Source organism: Arachis ipaensis, chromosome B4, assembly GCF_059453495.1.
Source record: "Arachis ipaensis isolate K30076 ecotype BB chromosome B4, ASM5945349v1, whole genome shotgun sequence".
Classification (NCBI taxonomy): Eukaryota; Viridiplantae; Streptophyta; class Magnoliopsida; order Fabales; family Fabaceae; genus Arachis; species Arachis ipaensis.
The window spans coordinates 125,561,192-125,585,242 of record NC_142439.1 but is presented as its reverse complement, the minus strand read 5'-3'; the positions used below and the strand labels follow the sequence as shown (position 1 = coordinate 125,585,242).

General features: G+C 30.4%; 3 protein-coding genes across 9 annotated transcripts; 1 reads left to right on the top strand and 2 right to left on the bottom strand.

Annotated features, from left to right (window-relative positions):
• Positions 1-1,739: 1,739 nt before the first annotated feature.
• On the bottom strand, positions 1,740-5,827 carry NSI (nuclear shuttle interacting). The gene is made up of 8 exons (XM_016343314.3): positions 5,678-5,827; positions 5,484-5,569; positions 5,294-5,354; positions 3,909-4,092; positions 3,446-3,545; positions 3,210-3,310; positions 2,757-2,850; positions 1,740-2,053 (listed from the first exon to the last, which is right to left on the bottom strand). Exons 1-8 carry the CDS (start codon positions 5,710-5,712, stop codon positions 1,974-1,976), a joined length of 741 nt encoding a protein of 246 aa, XP_016198800.1. The 5' UTR covers positions 5,713-5,827; the 3' UTR covers positions 1,740-1,973.
• A 4,042-nt stretch (positions 5,828-9,869) lies between these two features.
• Positions 9,870-22,429, bottom strand: LOC107639731 (4-hydroxybenzoate polyprenyltransferase, mitochondrial). 7 transcript variants are annotated; one of them, XR_015880808.1, is made up of 13 exons: positions 22,217-22,427; positions 21,671-21,855; positions 20,569-20,741; positions 19,014-19,668; positions 18,095-18,230; positions 17,452-17,573; positions 17,260-17,329; positions 17,007-17,156; positions 16,644-16,779; positions 16,432-16,528; positions 16,008-16,079; positions 15,435-15,516; positions 9,870-11,049 (listed from the first exon to the last, which is right to left on the bottom strand). XR_015880808.1 is itself a non-coding variant. In XM_088483621.1 (12 exons), exons 4-11 carry the CDS (start codon positions 19,433-19,435, stop codon positions 16,010-16,012), a joined length of 1,203 nt encoding a protein of 400 aa, XP_088339747.1. In that variant the 5' UTR covers positions 19,436-19,668; positions 20,569-20,741; positions 21,727-21,889; positions 22,217-22,427; the 3' UTR covers positions 15,291-15,516; positions 16,008-16,009. The 7 variants fall into 7 exon arrangements, 6 of the variants coding, with proteins under 6 accessions (XP_088339747.1, XP_088339745.1, XP_016198797.1 ...); XM_088483621.1 differs by lacking the exon at positions 9,870-11,049 and having other exon boundaries at positions 15,291-15,516; positions 21,727-21,889; XM_088483619.1 differs by lacking the exon at positions 9,870-11,049 and having other exon boundaries at positions 15,291-15,516.
• Positions 11,712-14,948, top strand: LOC107636965 (Phototropic-responsive NPH3 family protein). The gene is made up of 4 exons (XM_088483615.1): positions 11,712-12,154; positions 12,434-12,500; positions 12,606-13,766; positions 14,288-14,948. Exons 1-4 carry the CDS (start codon positions 12,075-12,077, stop codon positions 14,810-14,812), a joined length of 1,833 nt encoding a protein of 610 aa, XP_088339741.1. The 5' UTR covers positions 11,712-12,074; the 3' UTR covers positions 14,813-14,948.
• Positions 22,430-24,051: the final 1,622 nt, after the last annotated feature.

Below are 24,051 nucleotides of genomic sequence, written 5' to 3'. Positions count from 1 at the left end.
GTTGCTTCTGGGCAACGACCTAACTTGAGCGCAATAATGTATTTGATTCATGCCATGGGGATTCGACTATATTTTTATGTTAGTTGTTGAAAACCTAACATAACTTTCCTTCTTTATTCGGGTTTGGGACCGACTATGTACTGCAAGTGTAACATAGGCGAAATTTACCGACCAAGAGATATGGTAGAAACAAAAAAAAAAATCGTTTGCAATTTGTTCTCCCTATTAAAGTTAAGAACACTTCGGACATAATGCTAATCAAGTATTATATCATTCTGAAACGTATATTTTGAATAATAACTTGGACAAGTACACTTAATTTTTTTCCCTGCCAAAACCGGATAGAGAAGGAATTTCATTTTTCCTATGAATATATTGCGACTTTAACCAAATTGGGTTGATTTAGTGATTAGTTTACTAGTCTACTTAAGCAAGTGTTAAAGATTCGAATCTCGCATTGTGCATGTAGCAACTCATTGGCCAACGACAAACCTTTAAATAGAACTCTGATCCACGACGAATTAATTTTTGGCTTGCCGGATTGAGGGATACCATAGAAAACTAAAAAAATATAGTGTGGCTTTTGGACCACAAGTTGAGAAAAGCAAAATTGGCCACTTGCAATTCATGGGAAAAAAAAAACAGTCATATTTTGAATCCAAAATTTCGTCCATACTAACGTATGAGAGAGGGCCAACTAGTATGAAAATTTGATAAATCAGACGTTTATTCTACTAACTCATTTGTGTAGATTTTGCAGATTGAGATGGTACCAGAGGATATTTCAACTTTTCAAGTTACAGTTTTACTAGCTCTATTTGGAGGGGTTTGGTACCACCACGAGTTGAATTATTCACTTGGTTTGTACTAGTGGACAAAGTTAATACCAAGAAGAAATTAAGTAGACTTAACGTGATTGATCAAAATGATAATATGTGTGTTCTATGTAAAAACTAAAAAGGAGACTAAGAATGATTACCACTTGTTTATTGGTTGTGAGTTTACTTAGCAGGTGTGGTGCGCTTGGTTGTTAACCTATGATAAACCATGGTCTATTTCAAGAACTATTAACCAACATTTTGAAAATTGAATAGGTCTTGTTAGAAAGAAAAAACGTAACAAATGGTTGATTGATTTTTTACTATCGTTTAGAGTACTCGGCTAAAAAAGAATGACAGAATCTTCAGAAATCAAGAAGCAAGTGTTGCAAAAATAATTAATAGGTCAATTAAGAGTTATAAAGAGTAAAATGATATTTAATTATTTCTTGTTGTTGATAACATTATCAAAAATGACTAAGGATTACTTTTAGTTTTCTTGTCTTATATTCTTTGCTTTGTTACTCCATTTTATTGTGTTGAGCTTTCGATTCAAAAAAATTTCGTCCAACAATAAAAAATATTATTTGATTATACATTATGCATAAAAAAAAAAGGAGTGGAACGGTCAGTCTGGTATTGGAATGAATGTAAAATAGAGTAGAGGGTGAATTTTCATAGATAATATTTCTATATAATGAAATGACAAACAGATTTTTTATTTTATAGAAACTGCATAACTCAATAATCAAAATTAAATATATAAATTCTTAATCATTAAAAAGATCACACAATTCTTTTGTTGAGTTAAAAGAAAAAAATCCTATATAAGTATTTATCCGTCCACACAAAAAAAATATCATACATAACATTTGATTAATGAAATTTTCACCCCCTTTTACTCCCAAACCAAGCAGGTACCAAGAGATAACCAACATTGTCACATTTTTTTTTCAGGTATAAAGTAAATACTCAAGTTTTTATATGTGAATCTAATTCTTTAATCAAATAATTTGGATATAAAAAGGAAAAATACTAGCGCCTAACGCAATAATAATAATTACAAATTGATGTCAATTCTGTGTAATTTCATATTATAAAATCAAAAGATAAACTTGCATACACATTGGTTGCAAAGTTAATCAATGGTTGCAATTAGTAATTTGGGTACCAAAACATGCCTTTTATGCCTTCAGGGTCAGCTTCAAAACCTAAATTCCGGTAGAAATCCACAACTGCATTCAACATACAAAAGAAAATGTGAAACTCCAAGCATGAAATGAAACCCTAACTTTCCAATCAAATGTTGAACTAAAGGAATAGCAGAATGTTCATAGTGTGCAGGCCATCAACAAGAGGCAATGATAGACGGATCGAAGAACACGTTTAACGAAGTAACATGCACGATGATACTCCTAACCGAGGATATTCCTAACATGCCCCTTAAATATTTTAGGGTAAATTCCTAAATTTACTACAAATTCTCCTAAGGTTAAGTTATACGACACTCAATATTCTCACATGCAGTTATCTTCATGTGAAGTTATTAATTAAGAACCATTAGATAATTTGACATGTTTGACTAAATTGTTATCTAACGGTCTCAACTAACAACTTCACATAAAGACAAATGTATGTGAGTTTCCACCTTCTTACCTTATATTTTATAAACATGATGTTGATTTCTCTTATAAACATAAGGCTCACCTTCCCATAGGAAAAGTCAATGACTCAATGTAGGCATGAAAAATTAAGGCCTGTCGCCGTGTAATATTAACTAACTTCAAGAAGGTCAGTGTAATTTACCCTAAGGCCAAACTATCGAAATGATAGTGCAAGCACACAAAATATCTAACCACTAATGACATAGCAGTCAAGTTCTATTATATCGGACATTGTCGATGATAATAAGTGTAAACTTTGCGAATGTTGTTATACCTTTACTATCTGCAAACAGAGTTATATTGCCGATGTCCTTTTGCAAAAGAGCTCGAATCAGTTTCTCTACAAGAGCTTTACCAAGACCTTGGCCCTATACAAGTTACAATGACATCAATAACCAGTACTTCAGCTAACACGAGGTACTCAAGCACAAAAATGATTTAGCAGAAATGCCTGAATTCGACACCACTTTATATGCATACAAGCTTAGCTTCCTCTGAATTCAAGTGCATTTATTTTACCCAACATACTTTCAAGCAAACAACAGAATATAAGTTGCGCATAAAGCATGATAAAGGTTATTGCTTATTGGAATTGTTCTTTCTTTGCCTTAAAAATTATAGCTTAATTTTTATGTTATAAGTTCAAATAGAGTTATAGACACCAAATGTAAACTCTTTCGGTAAGCAGCACCAAAATTGAAGTTAATGTTTGGTTGACAGAAAATACCTGGTAACCAGGATCAACTAGGACATCCCAAATTGTGGCATTGAAGGCATGGTCTGAAGTAGCACGAGCCATGCCGATTAATCTCTTTTGTTCATTCCCCTCTGTGAAATAACTTCGCCAAGTACACCAAAATGTTCATCAAATAGGTTTGGATAACCACAGGCACAAAGAAATAGCATAACAACTGAATAGTCAATGTAAACGCAGGACACAGAAAGGAATCATATTATTTTTACCTGACCCCGGAGACTTTCTTACAGAATGCAATGAGGCTACAATATAGCTATTTTTTAAAGCAGCAGCTAATTTCGACAATGGCCTCCGTGGCCACCCTACCTGTTAAAGAGATTAACCACTCGTCATATGAGTGCGGGTTTGTTTATTGAGAAAAAGAAAAAAATAAAATAAAAGGGCCAATTCAGTACTGAAATTTTGGATTTAAGTAAACTATTTCCATGAATGATGTAAACAGGTAAACAAGTTCTTTATGTTGTTAATTGTAAAGGAAACTAGAATATTGAACAAGAAATTAATTATTGTTATCAGTCCAAAGATGTAATAAAGGAAGTTCTTGATGATTTTCATCAATTCTTCAGATAAGATTTAGATGAATTCCAAGGCTAGCATATGCACGATTACACCAAACAAACACGATAATAGAAACATTAATGCATGAGTAAAGATGCATTAGATACACACCTTGTCACAGAGAGCTTGAAGGTCATAAACATCAATATCTCCACCTGAAGAGAATATTATTTGCTCAATTGTTCCATCAGGTTCAGTCTTTTCAACAAGGACAAACTCTTGAGGCAAAGGTTCTTCATCTTCTTCATCTATGTTGGGTGGATCAACAACTTGTGTAGTGTTGTTCTTAATCAACCTGAGAAGGAGAACAAGCAAAGGAACTTTCAAGATAAGAGATACACTATTGGTCAATATATCATATGTAATTGATAGGAGGTTAAATTATTCAAGAAGTTCATATAGTTTCATTCAATCTTCAATTAGATCCTATATATTGTGTACAAATTTCAATAAGGTCCTAGGCTCCGTTTGGATTCTATCCGGAGACAGATACACCGAAACAGAGAAAGAGAAAGGAAAATAAGAGACAAAGACTTAAAAGAATAGTATTAGTATTCTGTTTGGAATTAACAACAGACAGAGACAAAAACACAAGTTATGTACTGGTATCTTGTTTGGATAGATGATGACGAGCATGAAATGCATGACAAAAGACCCTATAGACACGTTTTTCAGCCAAGTCTCTCTAATTTATATATTTTGTGATGAAGGCCCTATACTGTACAAAACCTCTCTATTAATTTAGTCATGATGAGGAAGGAGACTGAGATCATGTGAAGATTTGGGGATGAAGAACAAGGCTTTATATATGCGAGGGAGTGAGGAGAGTTAGTTAGGTCATTTTGTTCAGAAAGGAATGTGAGGACGAAGGGTCTCTATACTACCCAGGACAATTTACATATTGTTTCTTCTATTTTCTGCTATTTCATATTGTAACGCACACCAATTTCCGGTTTCTGAGGTTGAATTCCACCCCAGAACCTCAGATTCCACTAATACATTCAGAACTGCTATAACTTCTTTGTTCTATACAAAACATTCCTTATACAGAAGGCTGTCTTGGCATTCAGTCTTATAAAGCATTACTAGGGAACACAAAAAGATTACATTAATCAAAGCAAAAATTTCTATACAACAAAACTCGTCGAAAGTGTACCTACCAGAGCTACAAAATCAAATGACAACCGGCAAATATAACTATATAAGAACCACCCCTGCAAATTGAAGGAAAAAGTAACTACTCCAACATGTTAATTATCCTTCCTTCATGATAACAATTTTACCAAACTAAGGCTTCCAGATTTAAATTGTGATCCGCTTACAATCATATGATCCATGTTTTCCCACAATCACAATGCAAACCGCAATATAAGCCACAAAGTAGTCATGTTTCCATTGAATATCCAATAGATTTTGTGCAATCCAAGACTAATAAATACAATGTCCAAACATAATGCCATTTTCTATTCCATTTTTTCAATCAAATTGCAACATACCCAGATTTAATTGACTCCCAAAATCCAGCCTTGAGCTGAAAAGTCTTCAACTTTCTGGTTTCTGCATCAAAAACACAAAACACACAACATAACCCACAAATTAAAAATCAAAACTTGACAAACAAAAAATGATGGCATAATAATAATCATAATACCCACATGAAGCAAGAGAGTGAGAATAAGAGAGAACCTGTAGCAGAAAAGGAGTAACTAAGATTGGAAGGAATCAATAACTGTGTTTTCTGAATAAACAGTGGGCAATTTGCAACAGAGAACCTACAACAAGAAGAACAACTAACTAACTAACTAAACGGAAAGAAAAAAGAAAAAAAATTGGACAACAATTAAGGTTGAGAGGAGAACAAAAAAAAGAAGAAAACTTACGAGGAAGGAAGAGGAGTGAGGTTGAGGATTAGCATTGTTTTGAGCCACCCAACCCAACACAACCCATAAACTGATTAAGGATTATTACTCACACGATATGGAAACCATAATATCATTATTCATAGCCATATTTCATATGATACATCTATTTATCTGCTCGCTTGGCTTTTTATTTTTATCTTTTTTTTTATTCTCTCTTTTTTTTTTCACTTTTATTTAAAGGACTTTATACATAAATAAATTTAAAAAAATTATTTTTTTCTGTAAACTAAAATAAAATACACAAATATTTTAGAATTTGTTTGGATGAATTTTTTTTAAAAAAAATTAAGTTATTTTTTAAAAAAACTCTTTTAAAAAAAAATCTTATATTTGGATATCTTATATAAAAATATTTTTTATTTAATAATTATATTTAGATATAATAATATAAAAATATTTATTTATATTAAAAATATTTTTTAATAAAAAATTTAAAATTATATAAATTGTAACTTTTAAAATAAGATGTTTTTATTTTTTTTTAGTATTTTTATTTTTATTATTAAAATTTTGTTAAATATACTAAAAAATATAAAAAAAATTAATTTAAGGTGAAAACTCAAGTGAAGTCACGTGAAGTTGATATCTGAAAGTCGTTAGATGAAAATTTAGTCAGATCAGTCAAATCATCTAACGACTCTCAGATATCAACTTCACTTGAAGTCGACTGCACTTGAGTTTTCACCTTAATTTAATGAAACACACTCTTAATTTTATGTTTGTGATTATGTTTTACTAATTGTTTATTATATTAATTAGATACTATTTGTTCTTGATATAAAACTATCACTTAGTAATTTTGATTGGTTTTTATTTTTATTTTGTTTTCACATGAATTTAACTCATAGGTAACAAAAGATGATAGTACAATACATGATTGTAGAATGCTTTATTTACAAATTGTTAGATTATACCATCCTATCTACAAATTTAGGTCATTAACTATGTTACTGTCATTATTGGAGAGCAAAAAAATATCTTAATTCAGATTCAATTTTTATAGATAAAGAGAATATACAGAATAATTAAATCTCTTTAGCTCGAAATTATTAAATAGTATAGATTGTTTTGGTTTGTCTCACACAAACTAATATGAATATTGATCAATTCAATGAACGTTATATACAAGGCTACAGACAAAGAGGCTTGGAAATAATGTCATGTTGCTTTTCTAGGAATGGATATCTTATCAATAAATAAAGTCATTCTAAATAAATTTTAATAAAAATAATTATCTATAATAGCATTTTTTGCCTTAATAAGAACAATTCTAATATAATATTTTTAAAATATTATTTTTGATAATTTTAAGAAATAAATTAATTTGAAATTAAAATTTATATTAAAATTAATAGATAAAATAAAATCAACTGCACTTTAAAAAAATAGTATCATCTTAATAAAAAATCAACAAATTTTTATCATTTGTATAATTATTTTGATAGAATAATTAAAATAATATAAAATTTTAATTAAATTGAGACGAAATATTAGAATGAAAAAATTTTATTTTTATTTTTAAATATTATATCTAGTAAATATTAATATATTATTCTGTAAGATCCAAAATATAATTAAACTTAAAACTAATAGTGAAAATGTTATAAACTTATAATAAATAAGCTTCAAGAGTAAATTTTAGCATATGTTAAAAAATACTTTTTCCGACCGATTTTTATACATGGCTAACTACATGTGGTATTTTCAGAAGTTAAGAATAAAAATTACTTGAAAGTTTTGCTCTTGCACATCAATTAAAGAAGGATTTGGTTTAGATGAATTAAGGAAGCTAAGGATATTTTCAAGTTTAATCATCAATATAATTTACACAAAATTTTTAATAAAAGAATTAATATAAATATTTCAATTATTCTATTTTAAAAATAGATATAATATTAAAAACAGTTAAACTTTAAATTTAATTTTATTTTGTAAACATTTTATAGTGACAATTATTTTATGTATTTTCATTTTTTAATTCATATATTTTATATATTAACTTAAATTAAATAATTAATTAATTATATATAAAATAATATAATTTATATATATATAAATAATATAAATATATTTAATAAATATTTAATATATAATTATAATATTTAATATATATTCTAATAATAATATATTATAATATTAATTTACTATATATATAATATAATATATTAATTATATAATAAATTTATATAAAATAAATATAAATTAATAATATAAACTAATATACTATAAATTATAATAATATAATTTAATATATTAATATTATTAATATATAATAAATAATATAATATATTATAATAAATATATTAATATTAAATAATAATTCTAATTAATATTAAATATTATTTATTATAAATAATAAATTATAATTAATATTAAATATCTAATATTTAAAATATATTAATATAAAATTTATATAATAATAATATTAAATATTAAAATAATTAATTATATATATTAAATAAATACTTTTCACCTATTTATTAATACTATGCTAATATTACTTCGTACAAAATACAAATACATATACTAGTATTATGAAAAAAGAAATTTAAAATAAAATTGATTAAAATAATAATTGATTAAATATAAATACAATTTATTATATTTTTATATAAAGGAACTAGTCTTAATTACTTTTCATACAAATATAAAGCTCATACACAATAGTTATACTTATTTTTTAGAATAGAATAAGATAAATCAATGAAAATAAAATATAAAAAATAAAAATACAAAAATTAATATTTAATATTTTGTTAGATAATAAATTAAATATAAAATAAGATAAATAATAGAAAATTTAATTTATCTTTTCTTTACACAATTTAAAAAATAATAAAAATATAATTATTAAAAACTTAATAAAAATAATAAAAAAACAAAATATATTTCTTATTAATATCTTTATGTCTTTTATATAACAAACAAAATATATAAATTAGTGTTTTAAAACACTATTTCTCAAAAACAAGATTTTGTGTCTGTTATTCTTGTAAACAAGAGAGAGAGAGAGAGAAGTTGGTGCTGTCTGTAATAATTGCATCTTTATTGAGTTCCGTGACACCTTATTAGAGATAGCATCGATCCATGTTCATGTCAGATGTATGTGTGTCCCTAACAACACTTTAATTATCTTTTTCCAATCACATCCTCTCTTCCTTTTTCTTTTCTTCATCAACTTACATTGACCATTTGACCCTTCTTCCTTCCATTGTTTTTGTTCCTCAAATGCAAAGCTCAATGTTATTATTTATGGATTCTGGAATGCCCTCCCTATCAACAACTCAAACACCTTTTGCTTTTTTTCAACCGCAATATAATCACGTTACTGCATGGTAACTTGATATCACGGCAACTTATTATCATATCAACATTTTGGATTCCATGATTAGTGCAATATGCTAATATTTTATTCTCTATAAAGTTTTTTATATATAATTTTCAAAAGAATAAATTCTATTTACTCAATGAACATAATTAAACGAGAGAATATATAATTCAAAAATATAGGATAAAAATTCGTTTATTTACATTAAATTTTTGGAAGTTCATTTAAGACTTATTAAAATTATATTCAACAGAAAATCAAAACATTGATTTGGCTAATATGGATAGAAATAAAAAAAAAAAAAAGAGGATCACAATTTTTATTGATTAAATAAATTGTTAGAATTGTTAAAGTGATACATTTTCTAAGAACAATATACTCCTTTTACTTATCAATGATTATAATAATATCGGATAAGCTAATCATATATTTAATGTCATCCAAATAGATTTTCAAATAATAATGATCTCTTTAAAATAAAAATATTTTTTTTGGCAAACTATGAATTCTATCCATTTTTTATTCTGTTTTCAAAGACTTAAACTTATAAAGTCTCATTTTGTATTATTATAAAAGATTTGAAGGCACACAATTGTAATCATAAAATATATAAATCAATTATGATTAAAGTTATTGTCTAGTCTTTTATAATTAAAAATGACAAATTTATCTTTTACTAGTACTTCCATCTTTTATTTTTAGAAAAGAGTAAATAGTCATTTTTTATCTTAAAAGATTTAGATGCTGACAAAATTAACTATGAAAATTAAAACTAAAATTATACCCATATAAAATAAGTTTTGTTCGACAAAAATGATCAATTATTAAATTTTTGTTCATAATTCCGTAAATACCCCTAACATTTCATCTTCCTTTATCTCTAAATTCAATCCCTTACCTTAATAATTTAATTGCCGCTCCCTCTGCCTCTGCTTCTACCCTCCATCCTTCTCCGTCATCACAACCCCATTCCACCACCACCATCCCCCTCACCTTTCTTTCCCTTCCATTATCACCAACTCTAACACCACCACCGCTTTATTTCTTTCCCCACCCGTCCCTCTAACCACCTCCTCCACATCATTGAAGACCTTCTTAGTTTTAACTTTTCATGGTCATTTTTGTCGGCATCTCATGATTAGAAATGATTATTTACTCTTTAAAAAAGTAATTATATAGAATTCGAAGTTGCGGAAATTAATCTTTAACATGCTAAGTTAGAAAATACCATAAAAAAAAGACATTATTAATTATTAAGTTAAAATAATAAAAAATATTTGCAATGCTTTAAATAAAAATCTAATCATACTACAGAAAAATCATCTAATCATATATATAATTCACGCAATATCAATATAAAAAAGACTTAATTTTATTGGCATAATTATATATAATTTGGATGCAAATTCAAAATTTATTTACACTAATAATACTTCAAAATTAAATTCAATATTAAAAACTTGAAAATGTACTTTTCTTAAAATTATAACAAGTGTTTTGTAGAGATTTAAACAATAATTAAGTTCCTTTTGATAAAATAACTTAAACAATAAATAACTCTGTTAAAAATAACTTATAAATAAGTTATTCTGTGTTTGAATTTTTAACTCTAAAATTACTTATTTTATAGAAATGTAATGAAAAGTAGAAGTATTATGAGAGAAGTCATTTTTTTAACTTCTCTATAAGCTACAAAATAGCTTCTTAGAAAATTGCAATTTGGTTTTGAAAATTGCACCAGACATTAATACTACTACTTTTCATAAGTCAAAAGTAAAAAAAAGCTACTTCTAGAGTTTCCCAAAGGGCCCTAAACATTTTTAGTTTTTAAACTAGACTAATGCGTTTAAAATGGTCTCAAGCATAAAGTTGACACAAAGAATGGTATCACCACAATAATTGTCATATGTATGAACTTTGAATTCCATCGTAACCGCTTTGTACAAATGTCTCCAATAATTAACAGTCTTATATGCATATTCCCAAAAGAGAACATTCAAAGCTGCAAATAACAGGGAAAGAAGCAAGGCTGTAAATTTGATTTTTGAAGGGACACGTTTTATGCTATAATAATGCGTGTAACTGTGATTGAGTAATTGGCATAGTTAAATGCCATAAATCCACCGTTTATTTGTCTTTGCCCATTTCAAAAAGCCGAATACCAAGAAAGCATATTCACACACACACACACACAGGGAGAGGCACTCCCCTGTTGCCAAAATCTTGGCATATCACTCGGTCTCTTTTTAAGTGTAAAGTCTTATGTCCAATACCAACACTAATACTTGATTACATTATGAGTTTTTTATGTGTTTATATAATTATATAATTTATATTTTATTTAGTCATGGTATATATTTTTCTTAGATGATATAACATGTAAATATGAATGTGTATATACTACGTATATAGTATATATTATGGTATTTTATAAGACTCATCCTTAAAGAGTGTTATACTAATAAAATTTAAAGTTAGATTAGAATTTAAGATTTAAAATTTATAATATATTTTTTTTATTTTTAATAACAATTTTTTTTTTCGAAACCCATTAATATTAGCTGGTATGAAATAAAATAATGTTGAACGATGATAGTAATATAATGCAAAAGTGGGAAACAAAAGCAGCCAAAAAGCAAAAGATGGGTCTGAGAATAAGACCATAGGCTGACTACACCAAACATCTCATGTTTTGATGAAAACGAAAAGAGAGAAAGAAAGAAAGAAAAGCATCATTATGCGTTCCTTCCTGTCATGTCATGGCAATTTGTGAAATGTGTTGTGAATAATAATTGAATGCTATATTTGGTGTGACTGTGTGAGTGTGAGAGAAGAGGAGAGTGTTATAGTTCCAAAATATTCCTCAACAAAACAATCTTAGCCGTACACATTATTCCTTAGTTTAATTTCACTCTCAACAAAGCTTTTTCTTTTTGTGTTGCTATTTCTGAAACATTTTCACAGCTGAGGTAGTAGAAGGAGGAGGAAGAAAATTAGAAAAAGGAAAAGAGAACTTAAAAAACAAAAATGGTTTCTGAGAATTCATCACTCTCTTCTAAACGCTCTCCAGCCACTACTCCTAAGTTCTGTAACTCATTCACTACAAGGTACTTCTTCTAAACAAAAATGGTTTCTAGACTATGCATATTATTTATATTAATCTTGAAGTGAGAACTAAATATGCAACATGAGTTTAAGAAGGATCTACATTCTCATGAAAATAATTCTAGTAAAATTGCATGCTTGATGATTTCAAAGAACTGTGCTTGATAGTTTGTTAGGATAGAAGGAATCAAAAGATGTACAAGATTTTTGAGATCATGTTCCCTTAATAAGATTTTGTGACAGATTGAAAGTAATTGTCATATTGTTCTTTTTAATTGCAGAATTTTTGCCGACGTTGCCGGTGACATTACAATTGTAGTTGATGGAGAATCATTTTTGCTGCATAAGGTAAAATCAGATTTTTTTTTCCTCTAAGAAAATTCATAGGCATGTTCTCGTTAAATTCACAATTGAAAATAAAATTAACCTGTTACTTTGTCTTGATTCATGAAGTTTCCCTTGGTGACTCTAAGTGGCAAGATCCGAAAAATGGTTGCTGATGCCAAGGTTTCAACCGTTTCAAGCTTGGAACTCCTCAATTTCCCAGGGGGGCACCAAACATTTGAACTAGCCATGAAGTTTTGCTATGGCATGAATTTTGAGATCACTACATTCAATGTTACGAGGCTACGTTGCGCTGCTGAGTACCTTGAAATGACAGAGGAATACAAAGACCAAAACCTCATCTCAAGAACAGAATCTTATCTGAAAGACATTGTTTTTCAAGATCTTCAGAAATCAGTGGAAGTTTTATCCACCTGTGAGATGTTACCACCACTAGTGGAGCAGATTGAAATTCCAAGAAGGTGTGTGGAATCCATAGCAATGAATGCATGCAAGGAGCAGCTAGCTTCCGGTTTATCTCGGCTAGAGTGCGACGGCGAGTCCAGAGAGCTAAAGGAGGATTGTGTCATTGCATGGTGGGTCGAGGATCTATCGGTCTTGTGTATCGATTTCTTCCAGCGAGTTATATGCGCCATGGGGAGAATGGGAGTTAGATCAGAGAGCATCATGGCTTCACTTATGCATTATGCTCAATCATCACTCAAGGGTATTGGTAAAAGCCAGTTCTTGAATCCTTCCAGGGCGAATTCAAGTCCAACAACAATGGAATTGGACCAGAGGACTATTGTGGAAACTCTTGTGAGTCTCATGCCAGCAGATAAAAACTCTTCAATTCCACTGACATTTATGTTTGGAATGTTGAAGATGGCTATCATTTTGGGTGCAGCAATTCCATGTAGGCTTGAACTTGAAAGGAGAATCTCATTGAGGTTGGAAACCGTTTCGCTCGACGACCTTCTCATACCGTCTCTGCAGAGTGGAGACTCCTTGTTTGATGTTGATACAGTTCACAGGTTGCTGGAGAATTTCTTGCAGCGGATTGAGGAGGAAGAAGCTGATGATTACGGATATGATTCCGATGGTTTCGGCTCAACTAGTAGCCATGGTTCTCTGCTAAAAGTAGGGCAGCTTATTGATGCTTATCTTGCAGAAATTGCAACCGATCCTTACTTAAGCATGCAGAAATTTGTTGGTTTGATTGAGATACTACCTGAGTATGCTCGTGTAATTGATGATGGCCTTTATAGAGCTGTGGATATTTATCTCAAGGTACATTTGCTTTGGACTCATAAATGGTCTTCTTTCATATCTTCTCTCTCTCTAGATATTTGCACTCACATATTATCCAAATTATGCCTATTTTACATTACAATTTTCTTTTATTTATAATCTTAAAGAATATACCACTAGTATATTAATAGGAATTAACCGTGTCTATTGGTTCACTCTTTTGTCTATTAAATATGTATCCAAATAATGAATTTGTAATTACAAGATGAAAAATACCTTACATTATATCTAAGAAGTCTTAGGTTCAAATCCTAAAAATTATAAAATCTACTTTTATGTATATATATATAAAGAAGGGAATTTTAAACCGAAACTTTTATATATTCCCATTATATATAGCAGATATAGTATATGTATCCCTACCCTATTATACCTTTGCAAAATTTTATGCAACATAGTTTAAATTTCATTCTCAACCAATCAACCATGCAGCATTGGTTATATTTGTTATTTTTTTTTCTTTTGCATTTGGATAATATTACTTTTTCCTCCTTGTTCAGGCTCATCCAGCTCTAACAGAACAAGAATGCAAGAAGATTTGCAAGTTTATAGATTGTCAGAAACTGTCTCAAGAAGCATGCAACCATGCTGCACAGAATGATAGACTTCCACTGCAGATGGTGGTGCAAGTCCTGTACTGCGAGCAACTACGGTTGAAGAATGCAGTGTCAGGGAGTTCAGGAGATGGTCTATTGTCACAGAGAATAAGCAGTGGCATTCCAAGTGCTGCTATGTCCCCAAGAGATAATTATGCTTCTCTGCGAAGAGAGAACCGGGAGCTGAAGCTTGAGATTTCAAGGATGAGGGTGAGGCTAAGTGAGTTAGAGAAGGAGCAGATGTTCATGAAACAAGGCATGATTGATAAAGCAGGAAATGGAAGAACATTCTTGACCTCCCTCTCCAAAGGGATAGGGAGAATTGGGATTTTCAGCAGTCAAGGTGGCAGAAAGTGCCAAAAATCAAGTAGGAAGTCTAGGGCTTCAGAGGGAAAAACTGGTAGGAGTAGGAAATATTCTGTCTCATAGATATTCTTCTTCTGCATAGTTGAGCCTTTTACAGCATCATGTGCTCTAACCTTTCAGTTCAGGTGATCACAAAGTGTAAATAAGTTGGTCCCAAATTTTTCTCTGCCTTTGATAATTAGTCTTGGCAGTTGAACTTGAATGTCCTAACATTTTCTCTTCCTCCTCCTTCTTCTCACTAATAGTGTGTTTGTGAGTTGAGATTTTGAAGAGAAAGAGAGGATAGAGGAACTTGATATAACTCCATTCTATCCTTCAAACCGTTCTCTTCCCTTCCTTTCTCTCAACAGACAAACACACCTGAAGAGTATGTTTAGTTGTAAGTAAAAATGGAGTGGAATTTTCAAGGATGAACTCCATGTGCAATTTCACATATCAAATTCATCCATGAAAATTTTTACTCCAGTTTTACAAATATATCCTAAGTATGATTTCAGCTGCTAAACTAGTGTCCTACACAGATAAATCACCAAGAGGAAGCTTCATAATCCACCAAATTAAAAATGCAAGATGCTTAGAATGATCTGATCTTAGGATCATAGACTTACTTTCTTAGATTGACACACCATTGGTTTAAGATTTCAGACTACTAAAATTGCAACATGAATACCAAGAAACCATGTACCTTCTAATGACATTCAACCTTGTCTCTCGTCAGTTGAATTTTTGGTTTTTCGATGAGTAATTTTTCCTTCATGAAAAATGCCCTGCTAACGTAATAATCATAAGTAGAAGTTATCTACCTTGTAATGATAAGGCAATCAAGTAGCTCAACTAGTTAACCATTGATCAACTGTCATTAAGCATTTCCCTTCGAGTCCAATATAAGTGTTAGCTATTCCAATTAAACCATTTCCCAACATTCAGTCAAAAAAAAAAAAAAAAAAAATCCCAACATTACTTCGATAAAATTGGATTTGTTGAAAAGTAATGATGATAGTGTATTGGAGGAAAGCTGCTCCATTCCTTGGGCACACTTGCAGATAGTTTTTCAGAATCACAACACTTGGTTCAAAAGAAATAATAACACGAACATTTAACTTTTTCTTGTAGGCAAAAATTGTTATATGTGGTAAGGAAGTAAAATCATACAATATCCTAAGGCGATGACTGATGACTCATGACAATTGGTATAATACATGCAAATTTGATAAATTATTACAAGACAAAAGAATAACTATTCAAGCAGACAAATTACCCCTATGATACAAGTTTTCCAGCTAGGATTCCACCAAATATGATAGCTCCAAACCACTTGTTTGAATTAAATCTGGATGCGAACAAAAGGTACAAAAGTCAGTTCATTAAGTTCAACATTGAGAGGTTAGAAGTGTAGAACTAAACGTTTTACGGTAAACTAATGAACAGGTGGATGCATCATAAGTTTCTGAAACCATCAATATAACATTGAAAGAGTAACCAATAGAGAAATTAAATAATCACTGAATTTTGGGGGATTTCTATCTGCTGAGGTCTGAGGGCATATAAATATATCATCAAGTGCTTGCAGTAAAGCCATATGAATTATTAGTCTTTGGAAAGTGAAAATGAAATTTAATGCATGGATTTATGCAACAATCCCTTTTCTGGGTGAACTTTAAATAAAAACTTCCAAAACATACTTGCTATTGCAATCAGCACGTGATGAGAGGTCAACTATCCATATTTGCCAGCCTAGTTGTCCAGAGGCAGCTGCCAGAAATGCATAATATGGCCATCCTGGTCCACAAATATGAATCAGAAGGTTGAACAGGAAAACCATTGGAATCCAAATATAGTCCTAAAAACTCGAAACAGAGAGAACATAAAGTGGGTCATAACTCATAAGACATACCTATTTCAGCATTATAGCCACTGAGAGCAAGACCACCAAGGCATGCAATCCCAAACCCAGTAATCCACTCCTTTGTAAAATCACCAAAGCGCAAAGCCGTTGACTTAACTCCCACTTTTAGGTCATCTTCTTTATCCTGAATGCAAGGTTATAAATATACGCAGAGACCAAGAACTTTGATTACAATGCTTTAATCATATATTTTGTATTGGAGGGTAGCAAGTAGTCTATCATTTTATGGTTTGTTTCATAACACATTGAACTATTGGAGTCAAGATAATCACCCCACACCGGGATATATCATGCAGCAACTAAACAGCAAGACAGAGGAAAAAAATCTTTGGGAAGTAATGTTGTTTTCACCTGGTGAGCATAGATTGTATCATAAACAAGTGTCCAAAAAACTCCAGAGGCATAAAGTGGCAGCACTATTGTTGGATCTAGACTTCCTCTAATTGCTGCCCATCCTAACAAAGCGCCCCAATTAAAGGTCAACCCGAGATAGGCTTGAGGCTAACAAAAAATTTACGAGTGCCATATAAAGCATAATGAGATTGTATGTCAAAGATAACAATAAAATCTGTCAGAAGAAACTAAAATTGAGGAAATTCAATACCCAAAATGTAAACCTCTTCATAAGGGGATAAGAGAAGACAAGCAACAAGGATGAGGCACCCAGAACACGGCTGCAAAAAGATCACAAACCACAAACATTCAATATTTTGGCAATACTCAAATTTTCATACTTGATGTAGTCATGTAGATGTAATAATGATCACAGGCTTGGCTATTCAAAGTTAACACTAACCTATAATTATTCAATTGCAGAAGAATCCCAAGACCCAAAGTTAACTGAAAACCAAGAAAACAAAGTCCCTGAAATGGTGTTAAAAGACCACTTGCCACAGGTCTTGACTTTGTACGTTCTACCTGCATCATACAATTATGTACAGTATCATTCATAATATCGAATCTAATATCAGCTTTGTTGAACCCAAAAAAATAAAAAATGCTTAATGAGTTCTGTAAAATGGCCAAGGTAGGTATGACATCAAATAAGATCACATGTTCAATACTCATATTAAAACAAAATCAGAAATGTGATGCCATAGCAATAAAATCGAAGGGATGTTGCATGCAAGTAAATTGATAGATTTATATTTTGAATCATATTTGAAACAGGGTAGGGACAGTGAAAACGAACCAGAAAAAGTAAAAAGAAAAACCTTCAAATGCAAATTACATGAACTTACAGGCCATGTGAAATACCAAGGCACTAGACTTGGCATGACTTAGCTTTCAGATTATTTTTTTTAACTTGATTCAAATATACAAGTTAAACATTCACACTACGCTAATAACATGCACTTGTGAAAACTTAACAACATGAAATAACGATTTTAGTATCTCTCACTACATAAAAATACAAAAGATAAAAGCTTTCTATTTACCTTTGTATCAATGTCGCGATCAAGGAGGTCATTAATAGTACACCCAGCACCCCTCAAAAGCAAAGCCCCACATCCAAACAATGCCAACATTTTAAAATCAGGCAGCTGTCCTGGAGTTGCAGCCAACGTAATTGACCTAAGGCATTGAATATTAGAAACATAAATAAATAAGTTAGTAAATAAATAAATAAATAGAAGAAGAATGAATTTAGAAAGTGGAGTGCACAAAAGAGAGAGAAACAACTTCAAGGCATGATGTAATATAGAAAAGGCAACACCTCTCGCTGGACCACAAAAAACCTATATTTTCAATTCATATTATTTTCTGTCAACATGAATAGTTGGCTTTGTTAAAGTTGTAAGGGAAGCACTTTGCAGAAAATACTAAGGAAAGGTAAAACAAAATAACATGTATTATGTTAGAAGATATACATAAAGTTCTACAATCCATGCCATAAAGATTCGTAGTTCTTGGGTACATCCATACATATATATGCAGATGCAGTAGGAAAGATTCGAAGGGTGCAGCTTGAACTGGTTTTAGGAGAGAAATAAAGCACAACAAAGGCAAGGTTTTTCTTGTGGATATGTATGGTATGGATGGTGCTTAACTACTTATAGTACTAACGATAAACAAATAACAACTTTAACTTATCTAATCTTGTGAACTTAAATAAGAAGATAAAGAATACTAATTTAGACTCAACAACCAGGTTACCATAAATTAAGTTGTACGAATAAAATTACAAATCAATAGAATGATCATTTCTTTTAAAATTCCTTCATTCATTACTATTTCAAGGAGTGTAACATATATATTTCCAATTAGCAATCAAATTCATATTATAAAATTACTGAACTGTCCTTGTTTGTCGACAACAAGGCATATGCCCATAAGCCAAGTAAATAGAACACTTACCACATACAAGGCCATAGAAGCAACCATGTCCCAATGGGCTTATCTAGGCGAGCAAGCTGTGCATAGGGCTGAACCTGCCTAGGCAAGTACAAATCAATCCAAGAGATATTTGCTTTACTCACATTACCACTTTGATTCTTATTTCCCTCTGATCCCTCTTTTAAACTCGAAGGTGATGTAGAGATGTGCTGAACAAACTGAAAATTTGAGAGAGCTCGAACAGTTTTAAAAGCTTCAAATTTAGAATCCTGATGGTGGTATTGCCCAAATGGACCGAGTGAAAGATAGAAGTTGCGGTTTATGCTTATAGATGGTTTAGTGGAGATTAAAGGATTGAAGATGGAAGGGGAAGGATATTGTATTGAGAGGAAAGAATATTTGAGAAACCTATGTGAAGCACGAGAAATCAAAGTTGATGCCATTCTTTTTATCAAAATCAAACAAGTTAGAGGGAAGATAGTCTCTTTGTTGCTACTCGTTTCAAAGACTTGTAAGCATTCGGTTGGAGGATGAGCAACAAAAGTTCAGGGTTATATTAAATTTTTAGACCCACATCTTGAATGGATATTAAGTAAACAAAGCTTATCCAACACTTTGATATCACTCTTCATGTAGGGGTGAGCCTTCATTCAGAAATCATTGAACTTACAAAATCCTGAATACAAAAATAATAGAGCTTCAAGAACATTTTTCAAATTCTTCAATAATAAAAGAATGCACAAAACTAAACTAATTACCACTATAAGAATTCAAAAATTTTAACATGACATTTTAATAATTTCTTCATCAACTAAATTAGAGTACCACATGGAGTCATTTGCTTCAAAATAAGATAGCATTCAAACATAAGAATGTAAGTTGGGCCTAAATAACCAAATGATGGAAAAACATTACGTTTCAGTTACTAAAACACTGTCCAATATGCAAGTTAATGTTCATGTGATGTTTGATGCATCTCTAGGATATCAATATTATAAGTGGAAAAAATTGATCTTCTCCAAAATAAACTATGTTTGGTGTTAAAGAAAATGAAAATGAAGAAAAGGGACAATCTAAGGGTATGATTTTTTGTGGAAACATGTTCTGTTTCCATTCTCTCTACTCAATTCTAAACAATCGTTTTATTTTTTCATTTCTTGAAAACATATTTCTTTTGTTCGTTTCCATTTCTATCTCTTTTTTTTTCCTCATACAAAAGAACACATGTAGGTGACAGAGCCAGAGCATGAAATGAAAGAGAGTCCAGAGATCAAAGACCTACATTTTCTTATATATATATAACCAATAAGCTCACAGTAATTCAAATCTATTTAATTACTAATTTTATATATACATACGAACAAATAAAATAAATAAAATAGAAAAGCAGCATATTTTCTAGTACTCACTAAGAACTTTGATCAAACATGTGGCTCGCATCACTAACCGTGTAGCTACAGATTCAAACACGGTATCCTATCTAACAACCCATTCATTATATTCAAAAATATTTCTACCATATTCAAAACAATTGGAAAAACAAGAAGAAGAAATTGTGAATGCTGGTATATTTGACCTGGGAATATGAATTGAAGGCTCTTCTTTGTATAGAGGAAGAGAGAGAAGAAAGGTTATTGAAGCTCATGGGCATGGGAACAAAGGGCTTGAGTATTTTGATAGCATCTGCCACCGTCATTCCGAGGAGGAAACACCACACAACATGCTTGCAAACTCGGAAGCCATTGCCAACTGCCAAGTAGAGAAAAGGAACTCTAATAATAATAATAATAACAATAATAATAATAATAATAACTCACAAGTCACAGCCGTCGCATTTTCTCAAGGATGCGAGAACCGGACCGGTCATCGAACCGGTCGAGTGACTGGTTCAATGGTTCAATCGGAGTTGAACCGTGGTTGAACCGGTTTAATTAAATATAGAGTAAAATTATAAAAAATTCAATACATAATTTTAAAAATTTAAATTCAATCATTTCTAAACTAATAAAATTCAAAATTTAACAATTTCACAAAATAAATTATTCATAATTTATCATTAAAAGTCACCACCAGTTCACAAAATTAAAGCATTTTGTCTATGAAATCACCTAAATTGCAAGAAGTTTGAGCATTCCACTCATTTAGGTGTTTTCATGACAGAAATAACATCAAGCACAAGCATGAAGAGCTACCATGAGCAATGGATAAACATGAGTTTCATAACTTAAACAAGCATCAAGAGACAACCCAAAGTGCATTATTCTTGAACAATTTGCCTAAACAAAGAGTGGTTCAAACTATATGGTAACTACAACATATAATTCAAACTCAAAGCATCAGAGGCATTTAATCGAACACCTAGCATGCAATGTACAAATTCAGCATAAACAAACAAACTTCAGCTGTAATGCTTACCCATTCAACAACTTCCACACTTAATACAGCCAAACACAATAATAAATAGAAGTAATCAAGCTTATATAAGCAAGCAAAGCATCAGCCAACCGACAAATTTCCAATTCTCAAAACTTGCAACAAACCTAGAATCTACAAACTGAACTACCTTATTCCAACAACCTAGAATCCACTAACGGAAATAAAAAATACAACTAAACTAATGTAGAACAAACTATAGAATTAAAGCTAAACAAAACAGCAAGAGAAAACAGAACAAAAACCTGAAGTACTAGTCAAAGATGGAAATGAAGAAGGGAGGAAAGAGTTGCTGTCGTACTATGATGCTGCCACGACCAGAGACGGCAATGAGAGGTCGCCGCAGACCAAGAAACTCTACGAAAAGAGGATGGAACAGAGGCTCAGCTTCGACTCAGAGATAGAAAGTCGCAGATTGAGAAAATTGAACCTACATCAACAGAGCAGAATTGAAAAATTTGAACCTACAACAACAGAGCAGAATTGAAAAATTGAACCTACATCAAATGCTTTTAAAATAACAGAATGATTAATCATATAATTAACAACATAAAAACAACTAAAAAACAGAACAAGATGTCAAGAGAAGAACTCTGCATCTGAAGAACATCAACCTACTTCAAATCTGCCCTAAATTCTTCAATGAATAAAAAATAAAAAATTTAATTGAAGAACAGACGAACAAAAGAACAGAAACAAAAGGGCAGAGCACAGAAGAACAGAAGAACAAAAACAAAAACTAAAAAAGATTGAAGAACAGAAGAACTCAGTAGTCACTAGTCAGTACTCACCGGCGGCGAGGAGGAAGGTGAGCAACGGCGACGACAGAGGAGGCGACACCGGCGAACACAGAGAAGGCAAGCTCGGCGATGACAAGGACGCGGCCTTCAAACCCGTCGCTGCAGAACGCGGTGGCTGGCTGGCTGCTCGATTGGTTGCTTGTTGTGGCTTCTATGGTTCCAGCGAAAGAGAGGAGAGATGAGTTTGTGAAGAGTGAAGAGTGAAGAGTGAAGATGGGTTAACGGGGAAGATTTAAGGCTTCGTTCGTTTAGTTTTTTTTTTTTTTTTATATATACAAAACGACGCCGTTTAGAGGGGGTTATTTCCGAACCGAAAACCCTTTAAAAAACCGGACGGTTCTCATGGTTCACCAATTAACCGCCGGTTCGACCGATTTTTCACCGATTTTTTGCTAGACGGTTTCTGATCTTATCTGGACCAGTTAGATAAACGGTTTCCGATTAATCCGATTGAACTGACCGGTCCGATTCGGTTTTTAGAACCATGCATTTTCTTTCGCCGGATGTTCTCGTAATTACTATGTGTGTGTTTGGATTATAATTTGTAAACCGGAGTTTGTAATTTGTATAAAAGTGATTTTGTAAACTTAATTTGGATAAAAAGTAAGTTTGCGTTAATGTGATTTATGTTTGGCAATCTTTCTATCAAAATGGATTATAGTATAATAAATATTGTTTGGAATATACTATTCAAAATCACTTTTAGATTAAAATTACTAAAAGAGACATCAATTTAAATAATTTTTTATATTATCCTATCATTTTACTTTAAATATCTGAATAAATCTTATTAATTTATTTTATAATAAAATTAATATTTACTTACTAAATTAAAGTAACATATAAAATATTGATAAAATATATTTTAATACATAAAAATACTAAAGGGAGTACTATACATTTTATAATGTCAAACAAAAAGAAAATGTTCTATATTATTTTATAACGTGATTTATGTTTGGTAATTTTATTCAAAATGGATTATAATAAGCTAAATATTATTTGGAATACATTATTTTAAATCACTTTTAGATGAAAAATTACAAAAAAAAATATGAATTTAAATAATTATTTTATCATTTTATTTTAGATATTTAAATAAATTTTAATATTTTTTTAGTATTCTCAATACTCTTTAATATTCTAATAGGATTAATAAAATCATAATTAAAAACAAAAAAATATTCCATACAAAAAAAAATAAAATAACGATAAAAAAATTTATATAAATAAAAAATAATAAAAAATTTATAAAAAAAATAAAAATATGCATGAAAGAGTATTAGAAAAATAATATTATAAAAAAAGTAACAAAATTTATCGTATAAATAACAAAGGATACAATTGGTACATAGAAATAAAGTTCAGTCCTGAAAAGTTGAACGTAAAAACTATAAATTATAACTTTTGGTAAATGTGGATTGAAGGGTAGAATCAAATTTATGTTTAGAGTACCAAAAAATAAAACTTTCAAAAAAACTAAACAAACTTTTGATACTTCAAATCTAATCCAAACATATCCTATATGATCTCTAAACTATAATTTTTTAAAACAAAAATACAGTTTTACCATATTATCATACACAATTATCACTATAATACAACTAATTATATTCATGAAGAAAAAGACGTAACTGGTGATATAAAAAAGAACTTATATATTTATCAATTAAAATTAAAATTAAATTATAATTCCAACATACTTTTTTTAAATCTCAAATCATGATTTGAACTTTAGACCTACATCCTAAAAGAATAATTAAATTAAATTTTATGATTATTGTTATATATAAATTTGGTTTATATTTTTTCCATATACAAATCCA